We start from the raw sequence: 17,531 nt of genomic DNA, 5'->3' as shown, positions 1-17,531 counted from the left end.
ATTATGCAGAATAGCCAGAATGGCTCTCAGGGGCCTTACCAGAACCGCCCCATGCTGTAGGTATACTCATACTGTATACCTGGACTACCCCTTTAATACTTAAATGACATCTACCACCAAGATGAAGAATTGTAAACCAAGCACACTGACATACTGGTGTGTGCCCCCTCTGTCAGGATCTGCTCTTCTTTAAACTTCTTATGCCCTTGTTTTTAAGAAAAAGGCTTTAAAAAATAAGCAAATGAGCCTGAGGGGCTCTGGGCTCCATTAACACCTATGGATCCCGGAGCCCCTCAGGCTTGCTTAAATAATTTTAAAAGCCTTTCTCCGCCACTCTGGCTGAGCACAGTCTCTACACACGCAACACATTTCCAGCTTGTGACAACTGCAGCAAACAAGCATCAGTGGTGTTAGTCTGAGATCAGAATGAAGACAAACAGAAAGAAGTGGTGATGGGAGATACCAGACTCGATTGGAGCACATGAGAAGGGTAAGTGTAGGTCCTTTGGTTGTTTTATGTCAGGCCCTGCCATTAGTTAATTATCCTGACCCAGGCTAACCTTTATAAGGCTGTGCACCTTTTCACAAACATTGAAACACTGGATCCTGTGGGAGACCACGCTACACTGTTGTGCACGTGATCACAGCACCGGTCCTGTATCAGGAAGAATGTGGACAGATGGTGCAGATCACCAAGGATAAGAGTAAAAACAATTTTATTCCAGCATACTCACAAACAATATTAAAAGCGCGCATATCACAATGGTTAAAAAACGCCAGCCCAAAAAGGGCTATCCTTATGTCCCATTCATCCACCTACCACCCGTTCTACCTTTATAGGTAGAATCGTGGTGGTAGGCCCCCTTTAAAAAGTGTTAAAACCGCGATACAGTGGTTAATAACACTAACGAAAGTAAGCACCAGCTCACCCTGAGCTGGTGCTCGGTACTTACAGCTTACCCCTGCCATTCTAAGTGGTAGGTTTCCTTTAAGACACTGGAATAAGTTCCCATTGAATAGACCCGTTTGTTTTATTTGATAAGCTAGCTAGTTGTTAGGTGTGTCTTATAAAAAGATAACTACAGTTGGTTTCAAAGTTCCTTTGGCTGTGACTTTTGTTCATAGTTTGGTAAATAAATACAATATATTGCATAAAAGGAAATCATCATTGCTACAACCAGAATATGGTAGAGCTTATGTAGATGAAATAATCTTGTAGATCAATTTTATTTGGCTTTCCAGTTTTCAAATTAAGATTAATTTTTATTTATTTTTAGTTTTACTTTTTAGTAGTTTCTTATCTTCTGGCACAGTTAGAACTTGTGTCAGTACGTTGAATAAATTCACACCGCCCACTTCCAGAGATACTTCCTTATTTCAATTTCTGTCTTCTGGTTTCAATCCTTAACTTTCAAAAAAACAATTTTTGGTGAGAGCATATGTCACAACCTTACTCCCTCCATTGCAGCATTGCAGGCATTAATGGTGACGTGTCCTTTGGATGTACAAGATAATCATGACTATAGTGGAAGCTATGAATGGGTCATTTGACTTGGAAGAACTCCCCTTTTTTTTCTTTTCATGGGTTTAAGGCCCATCCATAGTGCACATGTTAACATTGCACCAGGGCACATTCACAAATAGTTATCGTGTTGCGTTACAAATGCAACGCTAGAGCCCAGAGGCAGGCCTCATCGCAAATGCACTTTCAGTGAACATATGCGATCAGTCACAAGCATCCAGTGTGTTGCGTATTAACAATTCAAGACACCAGGTGCTGGTTACCAGTAACATGCATGCGATAGGGCCGAGGTCTGAACAATAGCATTTGTAAAGACAACGCTTGTGCCACATGTGAAGAAATGTTAACAGCTATGTAATTAGGAACATCTCAAATCCTTAGCTATTGTGTTGCGTTTCAAAATGCAAGCACAGATCGTGGGTGTTAACCCTTTCACCACGGGCGGTGCCTCTATCTTTGTTTTGATCATTGCTCCCCGTGATGTCTGTATAAGGCTTGTCTTGTTTTAGCTGATATGCGCATTGTAATAGATGATGTGAAAAATCCATATATAATGCTATACTGTAGTATGGCAGTACAGTATGGCAGCAAAAAATTAAAAAAACCCAAAAAATGTATAAAACCTAAACGTTCATTGGCTATTTTAAAATATAATAACTCTTATTTGAACCGTTTGACAGAAAATAGTTCCCAAATGTCCCCAAAGAGGAAAAATACTAAAGAGATACAGTATAACAATGCCTTTGGCCCAGAGAACAGAAGTGGATGGCCATGTGGTACTGCTTTAAGCTCTGTTTTTTTTCTGAATGGGTTAATGCTACCATGGGTCCTGGGAATCTGACAACACAGTATCCCTTTGTGACACCACAATCACCACATCACAATGACCATTATAACATCACAATGCCAATTTTGCTCTTCTATGACATATCAATAACCAATATGTTATCACAATCCCCCTTTACAAAATCACAATACACAATTGAGAAATCACAATGCCCTAATGTGGCATCACAATGCCTCTTTAGTATAATAAAATGTACCAATATGACATCAAAATCCATCATTATAACACTACAGTGCTATTATGACATCACCATTGTGATATCACAACTAATTACAATATCACAGTGCCTTGTTATTAATCCTAAATGCCCCTTTTTGACATTATTATACCCAATTATAAAATCACAATGCCCCACTGTGACATAATAATGCTCCACTTTGACGTAAAATGTCCCTTTAAGATCTCCCAATGCCCTTATTATGACATCATGATTTCTCTTTATGACAATGCCCTTTTATGACATCACTGTGGCATGACAATGCCGTTGTATGACATTACCACAATCCATTATATCATGATGTCACTTTATGACGTTGCAATGGCCCTAAATAGATCATAATAACCCATTTGACATCACTATTCCCTTTTATGCTGCACAATGCCCCATTATGGCATCGCAATGACCCATTGATATCACAGTGTCCTATTGTGACATCAAAATGCCCTTTGATGACATCCCAATGACTCTTTTTAACATACCAAATCTTTTTCTTCTTGCATATTATATTTTCTGTAGTCCTACACAGTTCTTCTAAATAATACAGTATACAACTTACCACAATGTGCCCCCCCCCAAAAAAAAATATAAATATATTTTTATATATAAAGAGTCCACTAGTATATTGTTTTAAGCACAACACCCCAATTTTATTTTGCCCCCCTCATCGACCACTCGAATCAGCTGAACACTGGGTTGGTGGCTTATGACCCCATCTGATGATCTATCCTGTATCCTTATTATGCAAAACCTTTTTCATTACATTTGAATGGGATTTGTGCTACTCTATGGCACACATTCACACACATAACTATATATATAGAGAGAGATAAAGATCCATGGATGGGTCATTAGATGGACATTTCACAGAATGCACTGCTGTATGCACTTTGAAGTATTTTTTAATTTTTTTAGTGACAGAAGTTATATTCTAAATGATGTTACATCAGTTTACGGATGGTTATAACAAAGATTTCTCATTATCGGTATGTGCCCATAACCAAGATGGCCGCTGGATGACGTCCGGGTGTCAGCTTCCTTCCATGGGGATTGGCTGGCTCCACTTCTGCGTCACTGTATCCGCGCAGCTTGTTTACCGTTCGCCGGGGTCGGGCAGGTCTGTATGGTGTTAGTCGTTGTCTGTTACTGATAATCGGGGGCACGTAGTCGGTGAAGGCTCCGCCATACATTGCATTATATGGCTGCCGATGCTCCGTTGTCTGCTGTAGCCTGTAACGGACTGCAGACTATAGTTATATGTATTCCCTTCCCGGTGTCTCCGGGATCATGTCATCTGAACAGTGTGTAGTGCTGTTGGGGCAAGCGGATGATTACCCTAAATCTAGGGTCTGTGGGTGTATAAAATATCATAGGGTCACCTAACACGCATCACAGTAATAACCAATAGGTGATGTTGCCTTTAACTCTTTATTTCCCAAATGTATGGGTTATACTATGGGCCAGATTACATTGGTCTCTCCACTTGTCTTTATGTTATCCACTGCTGCAGCACAAGTCATGGGTCATCATGTGATGGCTGTCCCATGAGTATCCACTCCCAAAGCAAGAATGTTATTCTGCTATGAGGAGACCTATACGATCTGTAGGCTAAGCATCCTGATATGGGCATGTTTAATCCATGCCGTGGGGCGCAGACCTCAATTCTCCTTTGTATGAACAAGAAGCACAGTTCACTTACAGATAATTGTGTCATTTTATAAAAGCAAAATTGCCTTGGTTGCCCATAGTAACAATCATATTCTTCTGTTTAGAATAGTTTTACAGTTTTAATATTCCACCCAATAGAAATATCACTTTGGATTTGGAGCGAAATATAATTCTGAATGCACATGAGAAATCGGATATTAGAAGGTGCCAGTAATCAATGTTACCGGGATCTTCTCCAAGTGGACGTTCTGCTGTAAACTCGCCTTGATGCACCTCTTTCGTGTGTGATACAAAAGCCTATTTAGAATTGACTATATTCTCTGTTTATGCATGTAAACCAGTATTCTTTCCATGACTTTCACATTCTATATTTTTACAGATTCAATACAAATTAAAATAACGGTCCTAAGGAGAAAATACCCATTACAATAAATGCTACAAGGTGTATTTTTACTGTTGTGGAAATGCTTAATATTCTGTGTTTCTTCTTGCAGGCTATTTAAAATGTCTGGCTTTTTTGACTCCTTACGCTGTTCGGAATGCATAGATTGGGGTGAGAAGAGGAACACGATTGCGTCTGTTGGGGCAGGTGTTCTTGTAAGTTTGCTTGTTGTTCTGACAAACTATCTAGGCACATGCATCATTTATCATTCTGCAGATCCTTTGTCTTGCTCATTCTGTTTCACTCCAATATACCTTGAAATGATGCTGCAGTATTTACAGTAGTTGGCCTACATTTTATTGTTCTCCCCTTATACACAGATTAGGAGAAACAATATGATTGGTATTTCAACCATCATAGGAATGGGGGCTTGTCGCACCTAGTTGATGTCTGAGGGAGTCCCTCAAACATCACTTTTGGCAATAGACATGTGCTTTCAATTAAGAGCAACAGAATTACCATTCTCACTGACCTGATGGTTATCTCCTATCCTTCATTCTTTTGGGGTAACCGCTTTTAAAGGGATTTTCCAGGACTTGAGTTGGTGGTCTATACATAGGGTCCAAATTCCAGCACCCTCACCTCTTGATTACCAGAATGCAACAAGTGCTGACTTAACTTGGGCCCAATCATGTGAATTGGACTAAGCTGCCTTGCCAGGTATATCGGCTACTTAATGGTCTGTATACCAGGTAGCTGATAAAGAGCCCTTGGGCTTTTGGTCTATTTAACTACTACATGTTGCAGTATCATGAATTTGTTGTTGTTTATAACTAGCTGACCAAAAGGCACATACCATATATATTCGGGTATAAGCCAAGTTTTTCAGCACAAAAACTCCACTCGGCTTATACCCGAGTATATAAAAATAATAAACTTCTCGGTCTGATGGAAGCTTCAGATCAGATGGACCGCGGCGCAGAACATTGCATGCGACAGAGTAGGTGAGTACATGTTTATTTTATTTATTTATTTATTTTTTTAAAAAAGCCCGCTGCAGCTCAGCTCCTAATTTTAGGGAACTCTCGGACAACCCCTTTAGAAAGTGACATCTGGGCAAGTAGTGAGACAGTAAAGTAAAACGCAACAAGAAGAAAAAGCTCTCTTCATACGATCCAGCTCAAGGAAACACCAGGAATAAAATCTTCAAGGCTTTATTGGTAGATAAATAAAAAACATAATAGCCACGGGATACACATGTCACAGCATAGCGGTCTACGCGTTTCGGATATCACATATCCTTATTCATGACTACCTGCATGATGCATACAAGGCAATATATACTGTTTAAGGGAAAACATGGGGTGGATTCCCCCACGTGATCAATACACAATTTTTTGCACAATAAAGCCTAATGCATACACATAAAAACATATGAGAACAAATATTAACAATCCAATACAAATACTTAATAGTGACAGATCATATCTAACCTTTTGTTCATACCTCTGGGGACTCTTGTATCTAACGTGAAGATCCAAAAGGTTTCACGATTAAGCAACTTCCGTTTGTGATCTCCACCCCGTGCAGGTTTCCATACTTTTTCAAAGCCCATGAAAGTAAAGGAACTACAATCCCCATGATGCAAGGTTTGAAAATGTCGGGAAGCCATTGATATGTTAACTGCATCACTATTCCTTGCATCTGAAAGATGTTTTCTGATCCTAGTTTTTAGGGGACCTCCTGTATATCCAACATATTGAATGTTACAACTTTTGCAAATAATTGTGTAAATAACGTTTGGAGTGTTACAATTAATAAAACCGGAGATTTTATATTTTACACCTGTGCTACACGATACAAATTCTTTTGAAGGACTAGCAAATTTGCAACATAGGCAGATGTTATGTCCACATCCATAAAAGCCCTTGGTGGACAACCATGTATCTTTTGATTTTCTAATATTCGAAGAAAAAAGACTTGGTGAGAGAATAGAGTTAAGGGTTGGTGCTTTTCTAGAAACGAAATTTACTTTGTTACCCAAAACTTTTGATACCTTGTTGTCTGTATGCAATAATGGGAGATATTTTCGTACAATATTTACCACTTCTTTATATTGGTTACTGTAGGTAGTTGAAAAAACTGCTGATGTTTTATCTTTTGGCCTATCCCTTTTCTTTTGTTTGGTTCTGTGTATTAAATCCTCTCTATTGATCTCGTCAACAGTACGGCATGCCCTGTCTAACATCCATTTGGGATATTTTCTTTTGGAAAGTTTATTACATATGTTTTCCTTTTCAATATTGTATGTGACTAAGTCAGTACAATTTCTTTTAGTTCTTATAAGCTCCCCCACAGGAACATTTTTAATGACGTGGGGTGGATGGCACGATGTAGCCTCCAAAATAGAGTTGGTGGCTGTAGGTTTGGTGTACGGGGAAATTGATACATGATCCGTGCCTTTGAGGCTAATGTCTAAGAAATTAATGGAATCATGGTTGTGGACAAATGTGAATTTTAGATTCATGCCATTGCCACTGACAAAATCCACAAAAGGAGCAATGTCATTCACCGGTCCCTCCCATATCAGGAGGAGGTCGTCGATATAACGACTTATTTTTAACTTATCTAGTTACATTTTGTCATCTGAAGAAATATCGGTTCTGTCAAAAGGTTTGGGATATTCCCCCTCTTGTAATTTTGACCTGTTTTCTACACTGCTAGATATCAACAAGTTTGCGAGGTCTATAACCTTACGTATACATTTTGAGGATAATGCTTTATCAGATAATGTTGTTTATGATAATAGCAATGGTATACACAATAATGTTAACAGTGTTCATAGAACAGATAACACAGAGTTAAGCCTTAACAAATATACCAACACTTTTTCTGATCAGCTACATATTGTTGATTTAAGACAATTGCAAAGTGAAGGCAATATTGGTGAAGTTGAACATATTGATCCCAATGCTTCGTTCAATATGCCGAATCCCTTTTTCTATCCTGTCCAATCACGTCCTGAAATATTGAATTTGTTCCAGGACAGGGTTGAACAGGAATTGATCTCCCTACAAAACAATGTTATAAATGGCAAGATTCCAACTGGGGGAAACCTCTCTTTCAAAATGAAAAAAGCCATCAAAAATTTGAACAACAACGAGGACCTCTTAATTCGTCAAGCGGACAAGGGGGGTGGTATTGTACTTATTGATGCTGGTCTATATAAAAAACTAAATTTGGAAATTTTGGAGGATCAATCAGTTTACAGGGAAGTTCTGCATGATCCTACAAAAGATATTCAAGCTACTTTATCTAAACTATTGGAGGAGGGGGTTAATATGGGTGCCATCACCAGCAAGATAGCAGAATATATAAATGTGAAATTTCCTGTGATTCCCATATTCCATTCCCTCCCTAAAATACATAAAGATAAATTCCCTCCCCCCCTCAGACCCATTGTAGCAGGAATTGGGTCGATTAACGAAAGATTGAGCGCCTGGGTAGACCATCTATTGCAACCATTAGTGGTCTCCTTGCCAGGGTTACTGAAGGATACAAAACATGTTATTTCTTTGCTGGATGGATACCCATGGAATAAATCTACGTCCCTTTGGTTATCATGTGACGTCATAGGTTTGTACCCTTCTTTGGAACATTCTATGGTCCTTAAATCTTTGGCGTACCATCTAGAAAAGTATAGCAAATATACCAATGAGACCAGGGAATTTTTGTTAGAATCTGTAGAGTTTTTACTTAAAAATAATTATTTTCTATTTGATAACAGATTTTTTGTTCAAAAATGTGGTGCGGCCATGGGGGGGAGGTGTTCTCCCTCCCTGGCTAATATCTACATGGCGTACTGGGAGGAAACATTTTTGTTCTCTTCATTCAATCCGTTTCTCTCCCATATCAGGTGGTATGGTCGTTATATCGACGACCTCCTCCTGATATGGGAGGGACCGGTGAATGACATTGCTCCTTTTGTGGATTTTGTCAGTGGCAATGGCATGAATCTAAAATTCACATTTGTCCACAACCATGATTCCATTAATTTCTTAGACATTAGCCTCAAAGGCACGGATCATGTATCAATTTCCCCGTACACCAAACCTACAGCCACCAACTCTATTTTGGAGGCTACATCGTGCCATCCACCCCACGTCATTAAAAATGTTCCTGTGGGGGAGCTTATAAGAACTAAAAGAAATTGTACTGACTTAGTCACATACAATATTGAAAAGGAAAACATATGTAATAAACTTTCCAAAAGAAAATATCCCAAATGGATGTTAGACAGGGCATGCCGTACTGTTGACGAGATCAATAGAGAGGATTTAATACACAGAACCAAACAAAAGAAAAGGGATAGGCCAAAAGATAAAACATCAGCAGTTTTTTCAACTACCTACAGTAACCAATATAAAGAAGTGGTAAATATTGTACGAAAATATCTCCCATTATTGCATACAGACAACAAGGTATCAAAAGTTTTGGGTAACAAAGTAAATTTCGTTTCTAGAAAAGCACCAACCCTTAACTCTATTCTCTCACCAAGTCTTTTTTCTTCGAATATTAGAAAATCAAAAGATACATGGTTGTCCACCAAGGGCTTTTATGGATGTGGACATAACATCTGCCTATGTTGCAAATTTGCTAGTCCTTCAAAAGAATTTGTATCGTGTAGCACAGGTGTAAAATATAAAATCTCCGGTTTTATTAATTGTAACACTCCAAACGTTATTTACACAATTATTTGCAAAAGTTGTAACATTCAATATGTTGGATATACAGGAGGTCCCCTAAAAACTAGGATCAGAAAACATCTTTCAGATGCAAGGAATAGTGATGCAGTTAACATATCAATGGCTTCCCGACATTTTCAAACCTTGCATCATGGGGATTGTAGTTCCTTTACTTTCATGGGCTTTGAAAAAGTATGGAAACCTGCACGGGGTGGAGATCACAAACGGAAGTTGCTTAATCGTGAAACCTTTTGGATCTTCACGTTAGATACAAGAGTCCCCAGAGGTATGAACAAAAGGTTAGATATGATCTGTCACTATTAAGTATTTGTATTGGATTGTTAATATTTGTTCTCATATGTTTTTATGTGTATGCATTAGGCTTTATTGTGCAAAAAATTGTGTATTGATCACGTGGGGGAATCCACCCCATGTTTTCCCTTAAACAGTATATATTGCCTTGTATGCATCATGCAGGTAGTCATGAATAAGGATATGTGATATCCGAAACGCGTAGACCGCTATGCTGTGACATGTGTATCCCGTGGCTATTATGTTTTTTATTTATCTACCAATAAAGCCTTGAAGATTTTATTCCTGGTGTTTCCTTGAGCTGGATCGTATGAAGAGAGCTTTTTCTTCTTGTTGCTGATTGCTAATCATGTTACTCTGGGGCCAAGAGTGATCCGTGCGTGGATTTATCCAGGTGCTACAAGCCGATTTCCATCAGGGTGAGCTGACCACGTTTGTTTGTTTGAAGAGTAAAGTAAAACGAACATCTTTTGAAGCAATCTGTTCTAAAGGGTGATAGTAATTTAACACATGTTTCTAGTTTTTCACAGGTTGGTGGATCATCATTGATGCTGCTGTTAAATATCCTTCCGAAAAAGACCTAAATCACTCATACCATGCCTGTGGGGTTATAGCTACTGTAGCCTTTTTAATGTAAGTTGCCAAGGTCTCTTTATTTGGCTTTGTGTCCCTGTATTGGCCAGAATTTGTAACTATATAACTATAGTCAGCTCTTTTTTTTTTGCGATCCACAGCCTTAGTGACTTTTCTAGGCTGCTTCAGGGATACACGGCCAACAGCTTCTTATGCATTGTGTTTAAACCGTTCTGAACAGCTATAGAAATTCCTGCCCAACCCCAATAATAATTTCTCATCATGTACTTGTAGGATAAATGCCGTATCCAATGGACAAGTTCGTGGTGACAGCTATAGCGAAGGATGCTTGGGACAAACGGGTAATACTAATTAACTAGTGCATGACATATCATGTATAAGGACCACATTTAGGCTTGTATATTAGAAGTTCAGATATTTAGATTCTGTATGTGATTGCTATAATGATATGACCTTTCTTTTATTGTGTTTTCTAGGTGCTAGAATTTGGCTTTTCATAGGTTTTATGTTGGCCTTCGGCTCTTTGATTGCTTCCATGTGGATTTTGTTTGGTGGTTATGTGGCCCAAAGTAAGTATTGTCAAAGCTGTAGGTGTGTTATTAAAAGTAGTTGCACAATAGCAAACACAGAATGTTCTATACCCCACTTTAGTGGAGAACCCCTCCATGTAGATGTAAGCTGTATGGGACTGGCTGCCACCAGCTCTTCTGATGTTTTTTTTTCCAGAGGATCATATAAACCATTAGAGGTTCATGGGGAAAAAAATCACATGAGCGAAATACCAAATAAGGTTTTGGGGAAAGAGAACCGATTTGTGCAACAGACCATGTGTCTGCCTCAGGCCAGGTCTCAAACCCAGTGAGTCTCCTCCCAGCAGCTTTGTGATAGCAGCAACTTCACAGACAAACACAGCTTAAAGGGGTTTTTCCACCAAACAATTTAGGCTCTATCCACAGTATAGGGCCTAACTTGCTGATCGGTGAGGGTCTCGGTGATGAGACCCCCAAAGATCACAAGAACCGGAGGGGGAGGGGGGTTTCCATTGTACCACATAAGACCCCTCGTCTCTCCCCGAGATAAGCAGCGTAGATGGCCTTGCGTGTTTGTTCTGCTCCAATTATCTGAATTGAGCTGACTGAGATTACCTGAGACCCCTACCAATCCAGTGGAAAGGGCCTAACTTGTTTCATGGGAAAACCCCTTTAAATGTGATCAAAATGAAGATGTAGATGGAAAATTGTAAATTTTGTGTTGTCTTTCTTGCAGATGCCAGCCTGGTGTATCCTGGAATAGCTGTGTTTTTTCAAAATGCTTTCATATTTTTTGGGTAAGTATTTTTTCCACCATGATTCCATCAAACTAGATAAATACTACTGAGCCAGTGTGGTTAACACAAGTTGCTCCCATGTTATTGCAGTATCATTGGTCAAACTGTGAGACAAAACCCCCTCAATATGTAAAATAAGGTGGTCTTATTCCATTGATATCATTCAGGGCTACCCAGTGTTAACCAGTTTAAGGACTAGCGTTATTTGCCACTTCAGGGCCTGACACAATTTCCTGTTTTTTTTTTTTCAAGTGTTCTTTTAGCGCCTATTACTTTCATTTATTTGTGGCTACCAACAAGATCTTTGCAGCATGTTTTTTCCTTCTAGAAATACTGGATTTTTAGGTTTAAAAGCTGTTAAAATTATAACAGACAATTTAATTTAGTATTTGGCACTTTATGCTGCAAGTTTTATTACATCTTGTATGATACGGTGGCATTAGTGACTAGGGAGCAAAACTATTTTTGTGGTGTATTTTTTTTATTGCAACTTTTAAAAAATATATTCACTATTTTTTCTTTAGTTTTACTTTCTGTCACTCAAAGGTTAGCCTAGACATTTGGGCACTCTATTTTTTTACATTTAACTCTTTCACTGTAACGGGAGTTACTGAGTATATTTAGGTTGGCCGGTCATGACGGGCTTAATTTAAGGTGGCATACCAATGATGAGCTTTGTGACTACAGTATATACTCAAGTAAAAGCTGACCCGAGGCACTTCCTTTTACCACAAAAAACTGGGAAAGCTTATTGCCTTGGGTGGGAAATGCATTGGTCACAGCCTCCCCTCAGTAATGAAATGCCCCCTGCAGCCCTCCCCCAGTAAAGAAATGCCCAGCAGCCTCCCTAGTATTACATTTCTCCTCCGTGCAGCAGCCTCTAATAGTAATAAACTGCCCCATGCAGCAGCCCTTTGATTAAAAAAGAAAACACACACACTTCTATACTCTTCCTCTGGCACTCCTCTCGTCGTGTGACAGCGCGGGAGAGACACGTCCATGCGCTCTGCCTGTGTACTCACTATGATGCTGGTTTTTGCATAGGCAAAGTTCATCGACCCGACTCTACCTTTGCTTCACAGGAACATGTGAAGCCTGTGGAATCCGGCCATGTCCAGCATGGACATCCCGTCTGCGGAACGGCCGTGCTGGTAGAGTATTAGTTAATTCGATTTCAGAACAGCTATTCAGCAGACTAGATGTTCTTTGCATTATATATTGCTATATAATTTGGGTACACTTTGTGCGGTCCATGGGATTGTGCCAAGATATGGCGCGATTCCACAGGCTTGACATGTTCCTCTGTGTGTAAGCAGAAAACAGGAAGAGAAGTTGCCAAGGAGAAGATGACTTGCAGGGAGTAAAGGTAAGTACCATATATACACGAGTATAAAAATGTGCAGAAAAAAAGCTAACTCTTCTATCTTCAGCTCTGGCTCCGTCTTCGGGTCCCCGCGGCTACATCGCACACACCATTTCTTCAGCTGCTTGCCGACTTCATAGTGCGACGCAGCTGCGGGGATCTGAAGACGGACCTGACGATGGAAGAGGACCTGCAGGGGCATTGTAAAGGTGAGTACAGAGTTTTTTTTTTTTTAGTCAAGCACTGGCTATATTTGGGGGGGCAGGTGCTGGCTATATCCCGGGGGTGGGGGTGGGGGGGGGGCAGGCGCTGGCTATATACTGGGAGGGGGCAGGCAACGGGGTGTCATGTGGCCAATGCCTTTCCCACACTAGGCTTATACGTGAGTCAATAGGTTTTCCCAGTGTTTTGTGTTAAAATTAGGGGCCCTCAGCTTATTCTTGGATTGGCTTATACTTGAGCATATACATAAGGTATATGAGTTGTTGTTTTTTTTCATATAGCATTTTATGTACATGTTTAGCATGCATGCTAGGACAGTTCTGTACTTGCATGCTAACATGTCCATAGACATGTGCTGCCAGATGGAGGTATCCTCTTTGCCTCAGTGTGCTCAGTATGCAGTTCATTGCATTTGGTAGTAAACCATGGATAAAAAAAACGCAGTAAGCTACTCTGTGTTGCGCCATTGCAGTCCTAAGGATGGCTCCTGCCAATGTTCACTCCTCCACCTGATTTCGGACCATGTATCCCACTGTATGACCATACACTGTTAGGTCAGATTCACAGGGCCGTGTCCTCACCTGGACCAGATCCCATGCCTAGTACAAATACGGTGTGGTGAGATACAGTGAGTGGAATACATGAAGACTCCCCTCTTCCCCCCATGCTGGTTAAGAGACTCCAACCTCTTAGTAAATGCGGGCACAAACTCCGCCAGTTCGGATCTGTAGACCAAATATTTTGTTATATTCTTTACTGGTTTTTACGTTCCCTGCGTGCTCTCATCCCCAACACGCCCAAAGTAGCATGTGGGTCGGAGAGGCCAGAAAACTGGGATGGAGAGATTTGTGCTTTGTCTGCTAGAAAACTGGCAGAGAAGGTATAATGAATCTCCCCCAGTGTGTTCTCTGCACTGTGACCCGGTGGCATAGACTGCTATTGTGACCCTGATCTTGCCAGAATTTGTGCAGCCAGATGACACCCACAATTACGGTCATGTGAATACGGCTTTATAGGTGGTAGCCCTCGATTTTAAGGACAAGGAAATCCTACTGACGTAATAGTGGAGAAAAGAGTAAAAAGTTAATATGACTCTAGCCAAAGTTTACAATATCTCATTAAGACATGTAAGAATACTTATCATATTTATTTTTTTTTAATACAGGGGGCTGGTTTTCAAGTTTGGTCGGACTGAAGATTTATGGCAATAAATTGCATCTACAGTTTACATCTCTTTGCATATTTACAATTGCACATTCCTTTTAAACATATATATAAGACTTTCTGAGACTCCAGACTCTTTGCTACTCATGAATGTTGAATAAGTACTTTTACAAGTTGGTAATAACTTTATGCAAGTCTTTGCACTTTTTGTTTAAGAAAAATAAAAAAAAAAGGTCTACCTGTATACATTTTGTAAAACAAAGAAATTAAGCGTTTAATAAAAGCCCAAACTGGTGTTAACATAGTCTGCCATTTTATTGTAAAAATAAACACATTGAGCAGTCTTCCGAAATAATGTATTTGCAGAACCCCAGCCAGTTAGTTGAAAGGCTTTTTTTCAGAAATGACACCTTGCAACTTGCTGACATGTCCAATTTTTACAAATCTGACTGTAAGTGATAATAACATTGTTTTCTTGTGACACTTTGTACTTCATGGAAGATAAAAGAAAAACACAGGCGGCGCCCCCTACTTAGAATGTTGTGACTGTGATAGCTGCTCACCTTGGGACACCTTGTGTCTTATGCGTTGAAGCAGATATCAGAGGTTCAGTCTGGTTTTTGTTTTCCGTAGTTTAGGACTGCTGCGTCTTCCTGGGATCCAGTACTAGTTTGTGCCGCATAGGGAAATCACACATGAATAGTAGGTAAAAAAACCGGGATGTTGTCAGACGCGCTGCCCGATATATAGCTGATCCGACACAAATTTCTTTGGTTAGAAATTTTTCATTTGTATGGATAGTGGACTGCGCGTTTCGAGGGTGGTCCACCCCCTTCATCACAAGTGCTTTGGGGATGTGGTGATTATGAGTCGGCGGAGTGCCTTCAGGTGGCTACTTGAAATATCCCACAAGATTGTTTTTCCAGCATGTTCTAAGGTTTATGTAGCTCAAGGAAATGCTCCATTAACACCTATGGAGCCATTTCCATACAGTCTTTCTTCCTGGTGGTAGATGCCCTTTAAGTTGAATTTGTATGCAAGACGAAACAGCAATAGTTTATAATTGTAACTGCAGACAATTTTTTTTTTATTCCCCGTGACTTGGATTTTCAAAATTTTGTGCTGTCATAGTATTATCAATAAAGTTTCATTACAGACGCCTTACAGCTGATCTTTTCAGCCAGTGACTAAAGTAAAGCATCCAGAGAGCTTCACCAGAGGTCACATTGTTCAGTCTGTAACTTGTGGCTGTCTGTAAGTCGGGGACCGTCTGTACCCCATATGTGGTGGTAAACTGCTGTATAGGCCCACACCATGGCATTGAAGGGAAGCTGCGCCATTCAGAGCAGATTTGCATTGTCACTTTTAAAGGCTACACAATCTTTATTTAATTTTTTTTTGGACATAAAAGGGCTTGTTTTTTGCAGCAACTCTTTGCTGCATGTTGCAACAAAGGCTTACCGGTAACACCCGCGATGTGTGCCAGCACCAATCGGGGGTGTTTTCCCGCCGGCGGCGGCTTCAAAAAGTCGAGGATCGTCGCTCCCCGTGACGTCATCGGGGAGTGTTGATGCATCGCCATGACAGCCTCGGGTCTTCCGAAGACCCGAGGCTGCTTCGTGTTAACCCTTTCATTACAATGTGCTATCAGTTTGGCAGTATATGGTAGGATCGATCAGACAACCTAGGGTTAAAGTACCCTAGGGAGTCTGAAAATAAAAGTAAAAATAAAAAAAAAAGTTAAAAAAATTATAATTAAAAAACATAAAATTCAAATCACCCCCGCCTTTCCCTACAACTGATATAAATATAAATAAACAGTAAACACTTTAGGCATCGACTCGTCCAAAAAAGCTTGATTTATCAAAATATAATAACGGTTTTTCACTGTGTTTAAGCCTGTAATGGAAAATAGCACCCAAAGTCAAAAATGCCACTTTTTTGCCATTTAAAAAAAAATATTTAAAAATTCTATAAAAAGTGATCAAAAGGTCGTACAGTCCTAAAAATGATAACATTGTAAACGTCATCAAAAGTCTCAAAAATTACACCTCCCAAAGATCTGTATACGAAAGTATAAAAAAGTTATTAGCGCCAGAAGACGGCAAAATCCCCAAAAATGTTGTATAGGAGGTTTTAATTGTATGTAAATGTATGAAAACATTATAAAACCTATACAAATTTGGTATCCCCGTAATCGTACGGACCCAAAGAATAAAGTAGACATGTCATTTGTGGCGTACAGTGAAATCCGTAAAATCCAAGCCCACAAGAATACGGCGCAAATGTTTTTTTTTTTTTTTTTTTTTACTAATTTCACTGCATTTGGAATTTTTTTTCCCGCTTCCCAGAACATGGCATGGAATATTAAAGTGTTAAGTGTTATTTGCTACGCAGAAAATAAGCCATAACACAACTCTGTACATAGAAAAATAAAAACGTAGATTTTTGAAGGTGGGGTGTGAAAAATCAAAATGGAAAAACGAAAAAAGGCATCTGAGGGAAGGGGTTAAAGGCTGGATTCACCCACTGCATTTATTTGTTGCTTTGTTGAAACATCTTTAGGTACAGAAATGCGTATCAATTTTTTTTAACCCTTTGTTGGCTACCACCAGTGTTTTATAAATTACCAATTTATTACTGGACAGTACAGATAGGAGGTGTAAAAAATCATCTACTTTAACACATCACAGCCAACAATGATGCGCTGAAACTTTAACATAAGCTTAACATTAGGAATACACCTGACTGGTATTCCTAACTACAGTGGGTATGAAAAGTATTCAGACCCCGTTTAATTTTTCACTCTTTGTTTCATTGCCAATTGTTTTTTTTTTTTTTTTTTTGCTCATTGCTTACACTGCACCCCACCTTGACAGAAAAAAAAACAGAAATTTTCACATTTTTAAAAACCAGAAAAACTCAAAAATCACATAGTCATAAGTACTCAGACCTTTTGCTGTGAAACTCAGCTGTCCAGATGTATATAATTATATTGGACTAGATCAGGAAAGGCACGCACTGGTCTATATAAGACCTCACAGTGCATGCCAGAGAACATGAGAATCATGAGGTCTAAGAAACTGCCCAAGGAGCTCAGAGACAGAATTGTGGCAAGGCACAGATCTGGCCATGGTTGCAAAACAATTTCTGCTGCACTCAAAGTTC

General features: G+C 39.5%; 1 protein-coding gene across 3 annotated transcripts; it reads left to right on the top strand.

The window, feature by feature from the left end:
* The first annotated feature begins 3,570 nt into the window (after positions 1-3,570).
* On the top strand, positions 3,571-14,663 carry TMEM50A (transmembrane protein 50A). 3 transcript variants are annotated; one of them, XM_072136657.1, is made up of 7 exons: positions 3,571-3,703; positions 4,749-4,851; positions 10,214-10,326; positions 10,561-10,628; positions 10,764-10,856; positions 11,554-11,614; positions 14,365-14,663. In XM_072136657.1, exons 1-7 carry the CDS (start codon positions 3,603-3,605, stop codon positions 14,408-14,410), a joined length of 585 nt encoding a protein of 194 aa, XP_071992758.1. In that variant the 5' UTR covers positions 3,571-3,602; the 3' UTR covers positions 14,411-14,663. The 3 variants fall into 3 exon arrangements, with proteins under 3 accessions (XP_071992758.1, XP_071992760.1, XP_071992759.1); XM_072136659.1 differs by lacking the exon at positions 3,571-3,703 and adding an exon at positions 3,710-3,838; XM_072136658.1 differs by lacking the exon at positions 3,571-3,703 and adding an exon at positions 3,846-3,994.
* The last annotated feature ends 2,868 nt before the right edge of the window (positions 14,664-17,531 follow it).

This window comes from Engystomops pustulosus, chromosome 2 (genome assembly GCF_040894005.1).
Source record: "Engystomops pustulosus chromosome 2, aEngPut4.maternal, whole genome shotgun sequence".
In the NCBI taxonomy this organism is placed as follows: Eukaryota; Metazoa; Chordata; class Amphibia; order Anura; family Leptodactylidae; genus Engystomops; species Engystomops pustulosus.
The sequence above is the reverse complement of the archived record's forward strand: the minus strand, read 5'-3'. Positions and strand labels throughout refer to the sequence as shown.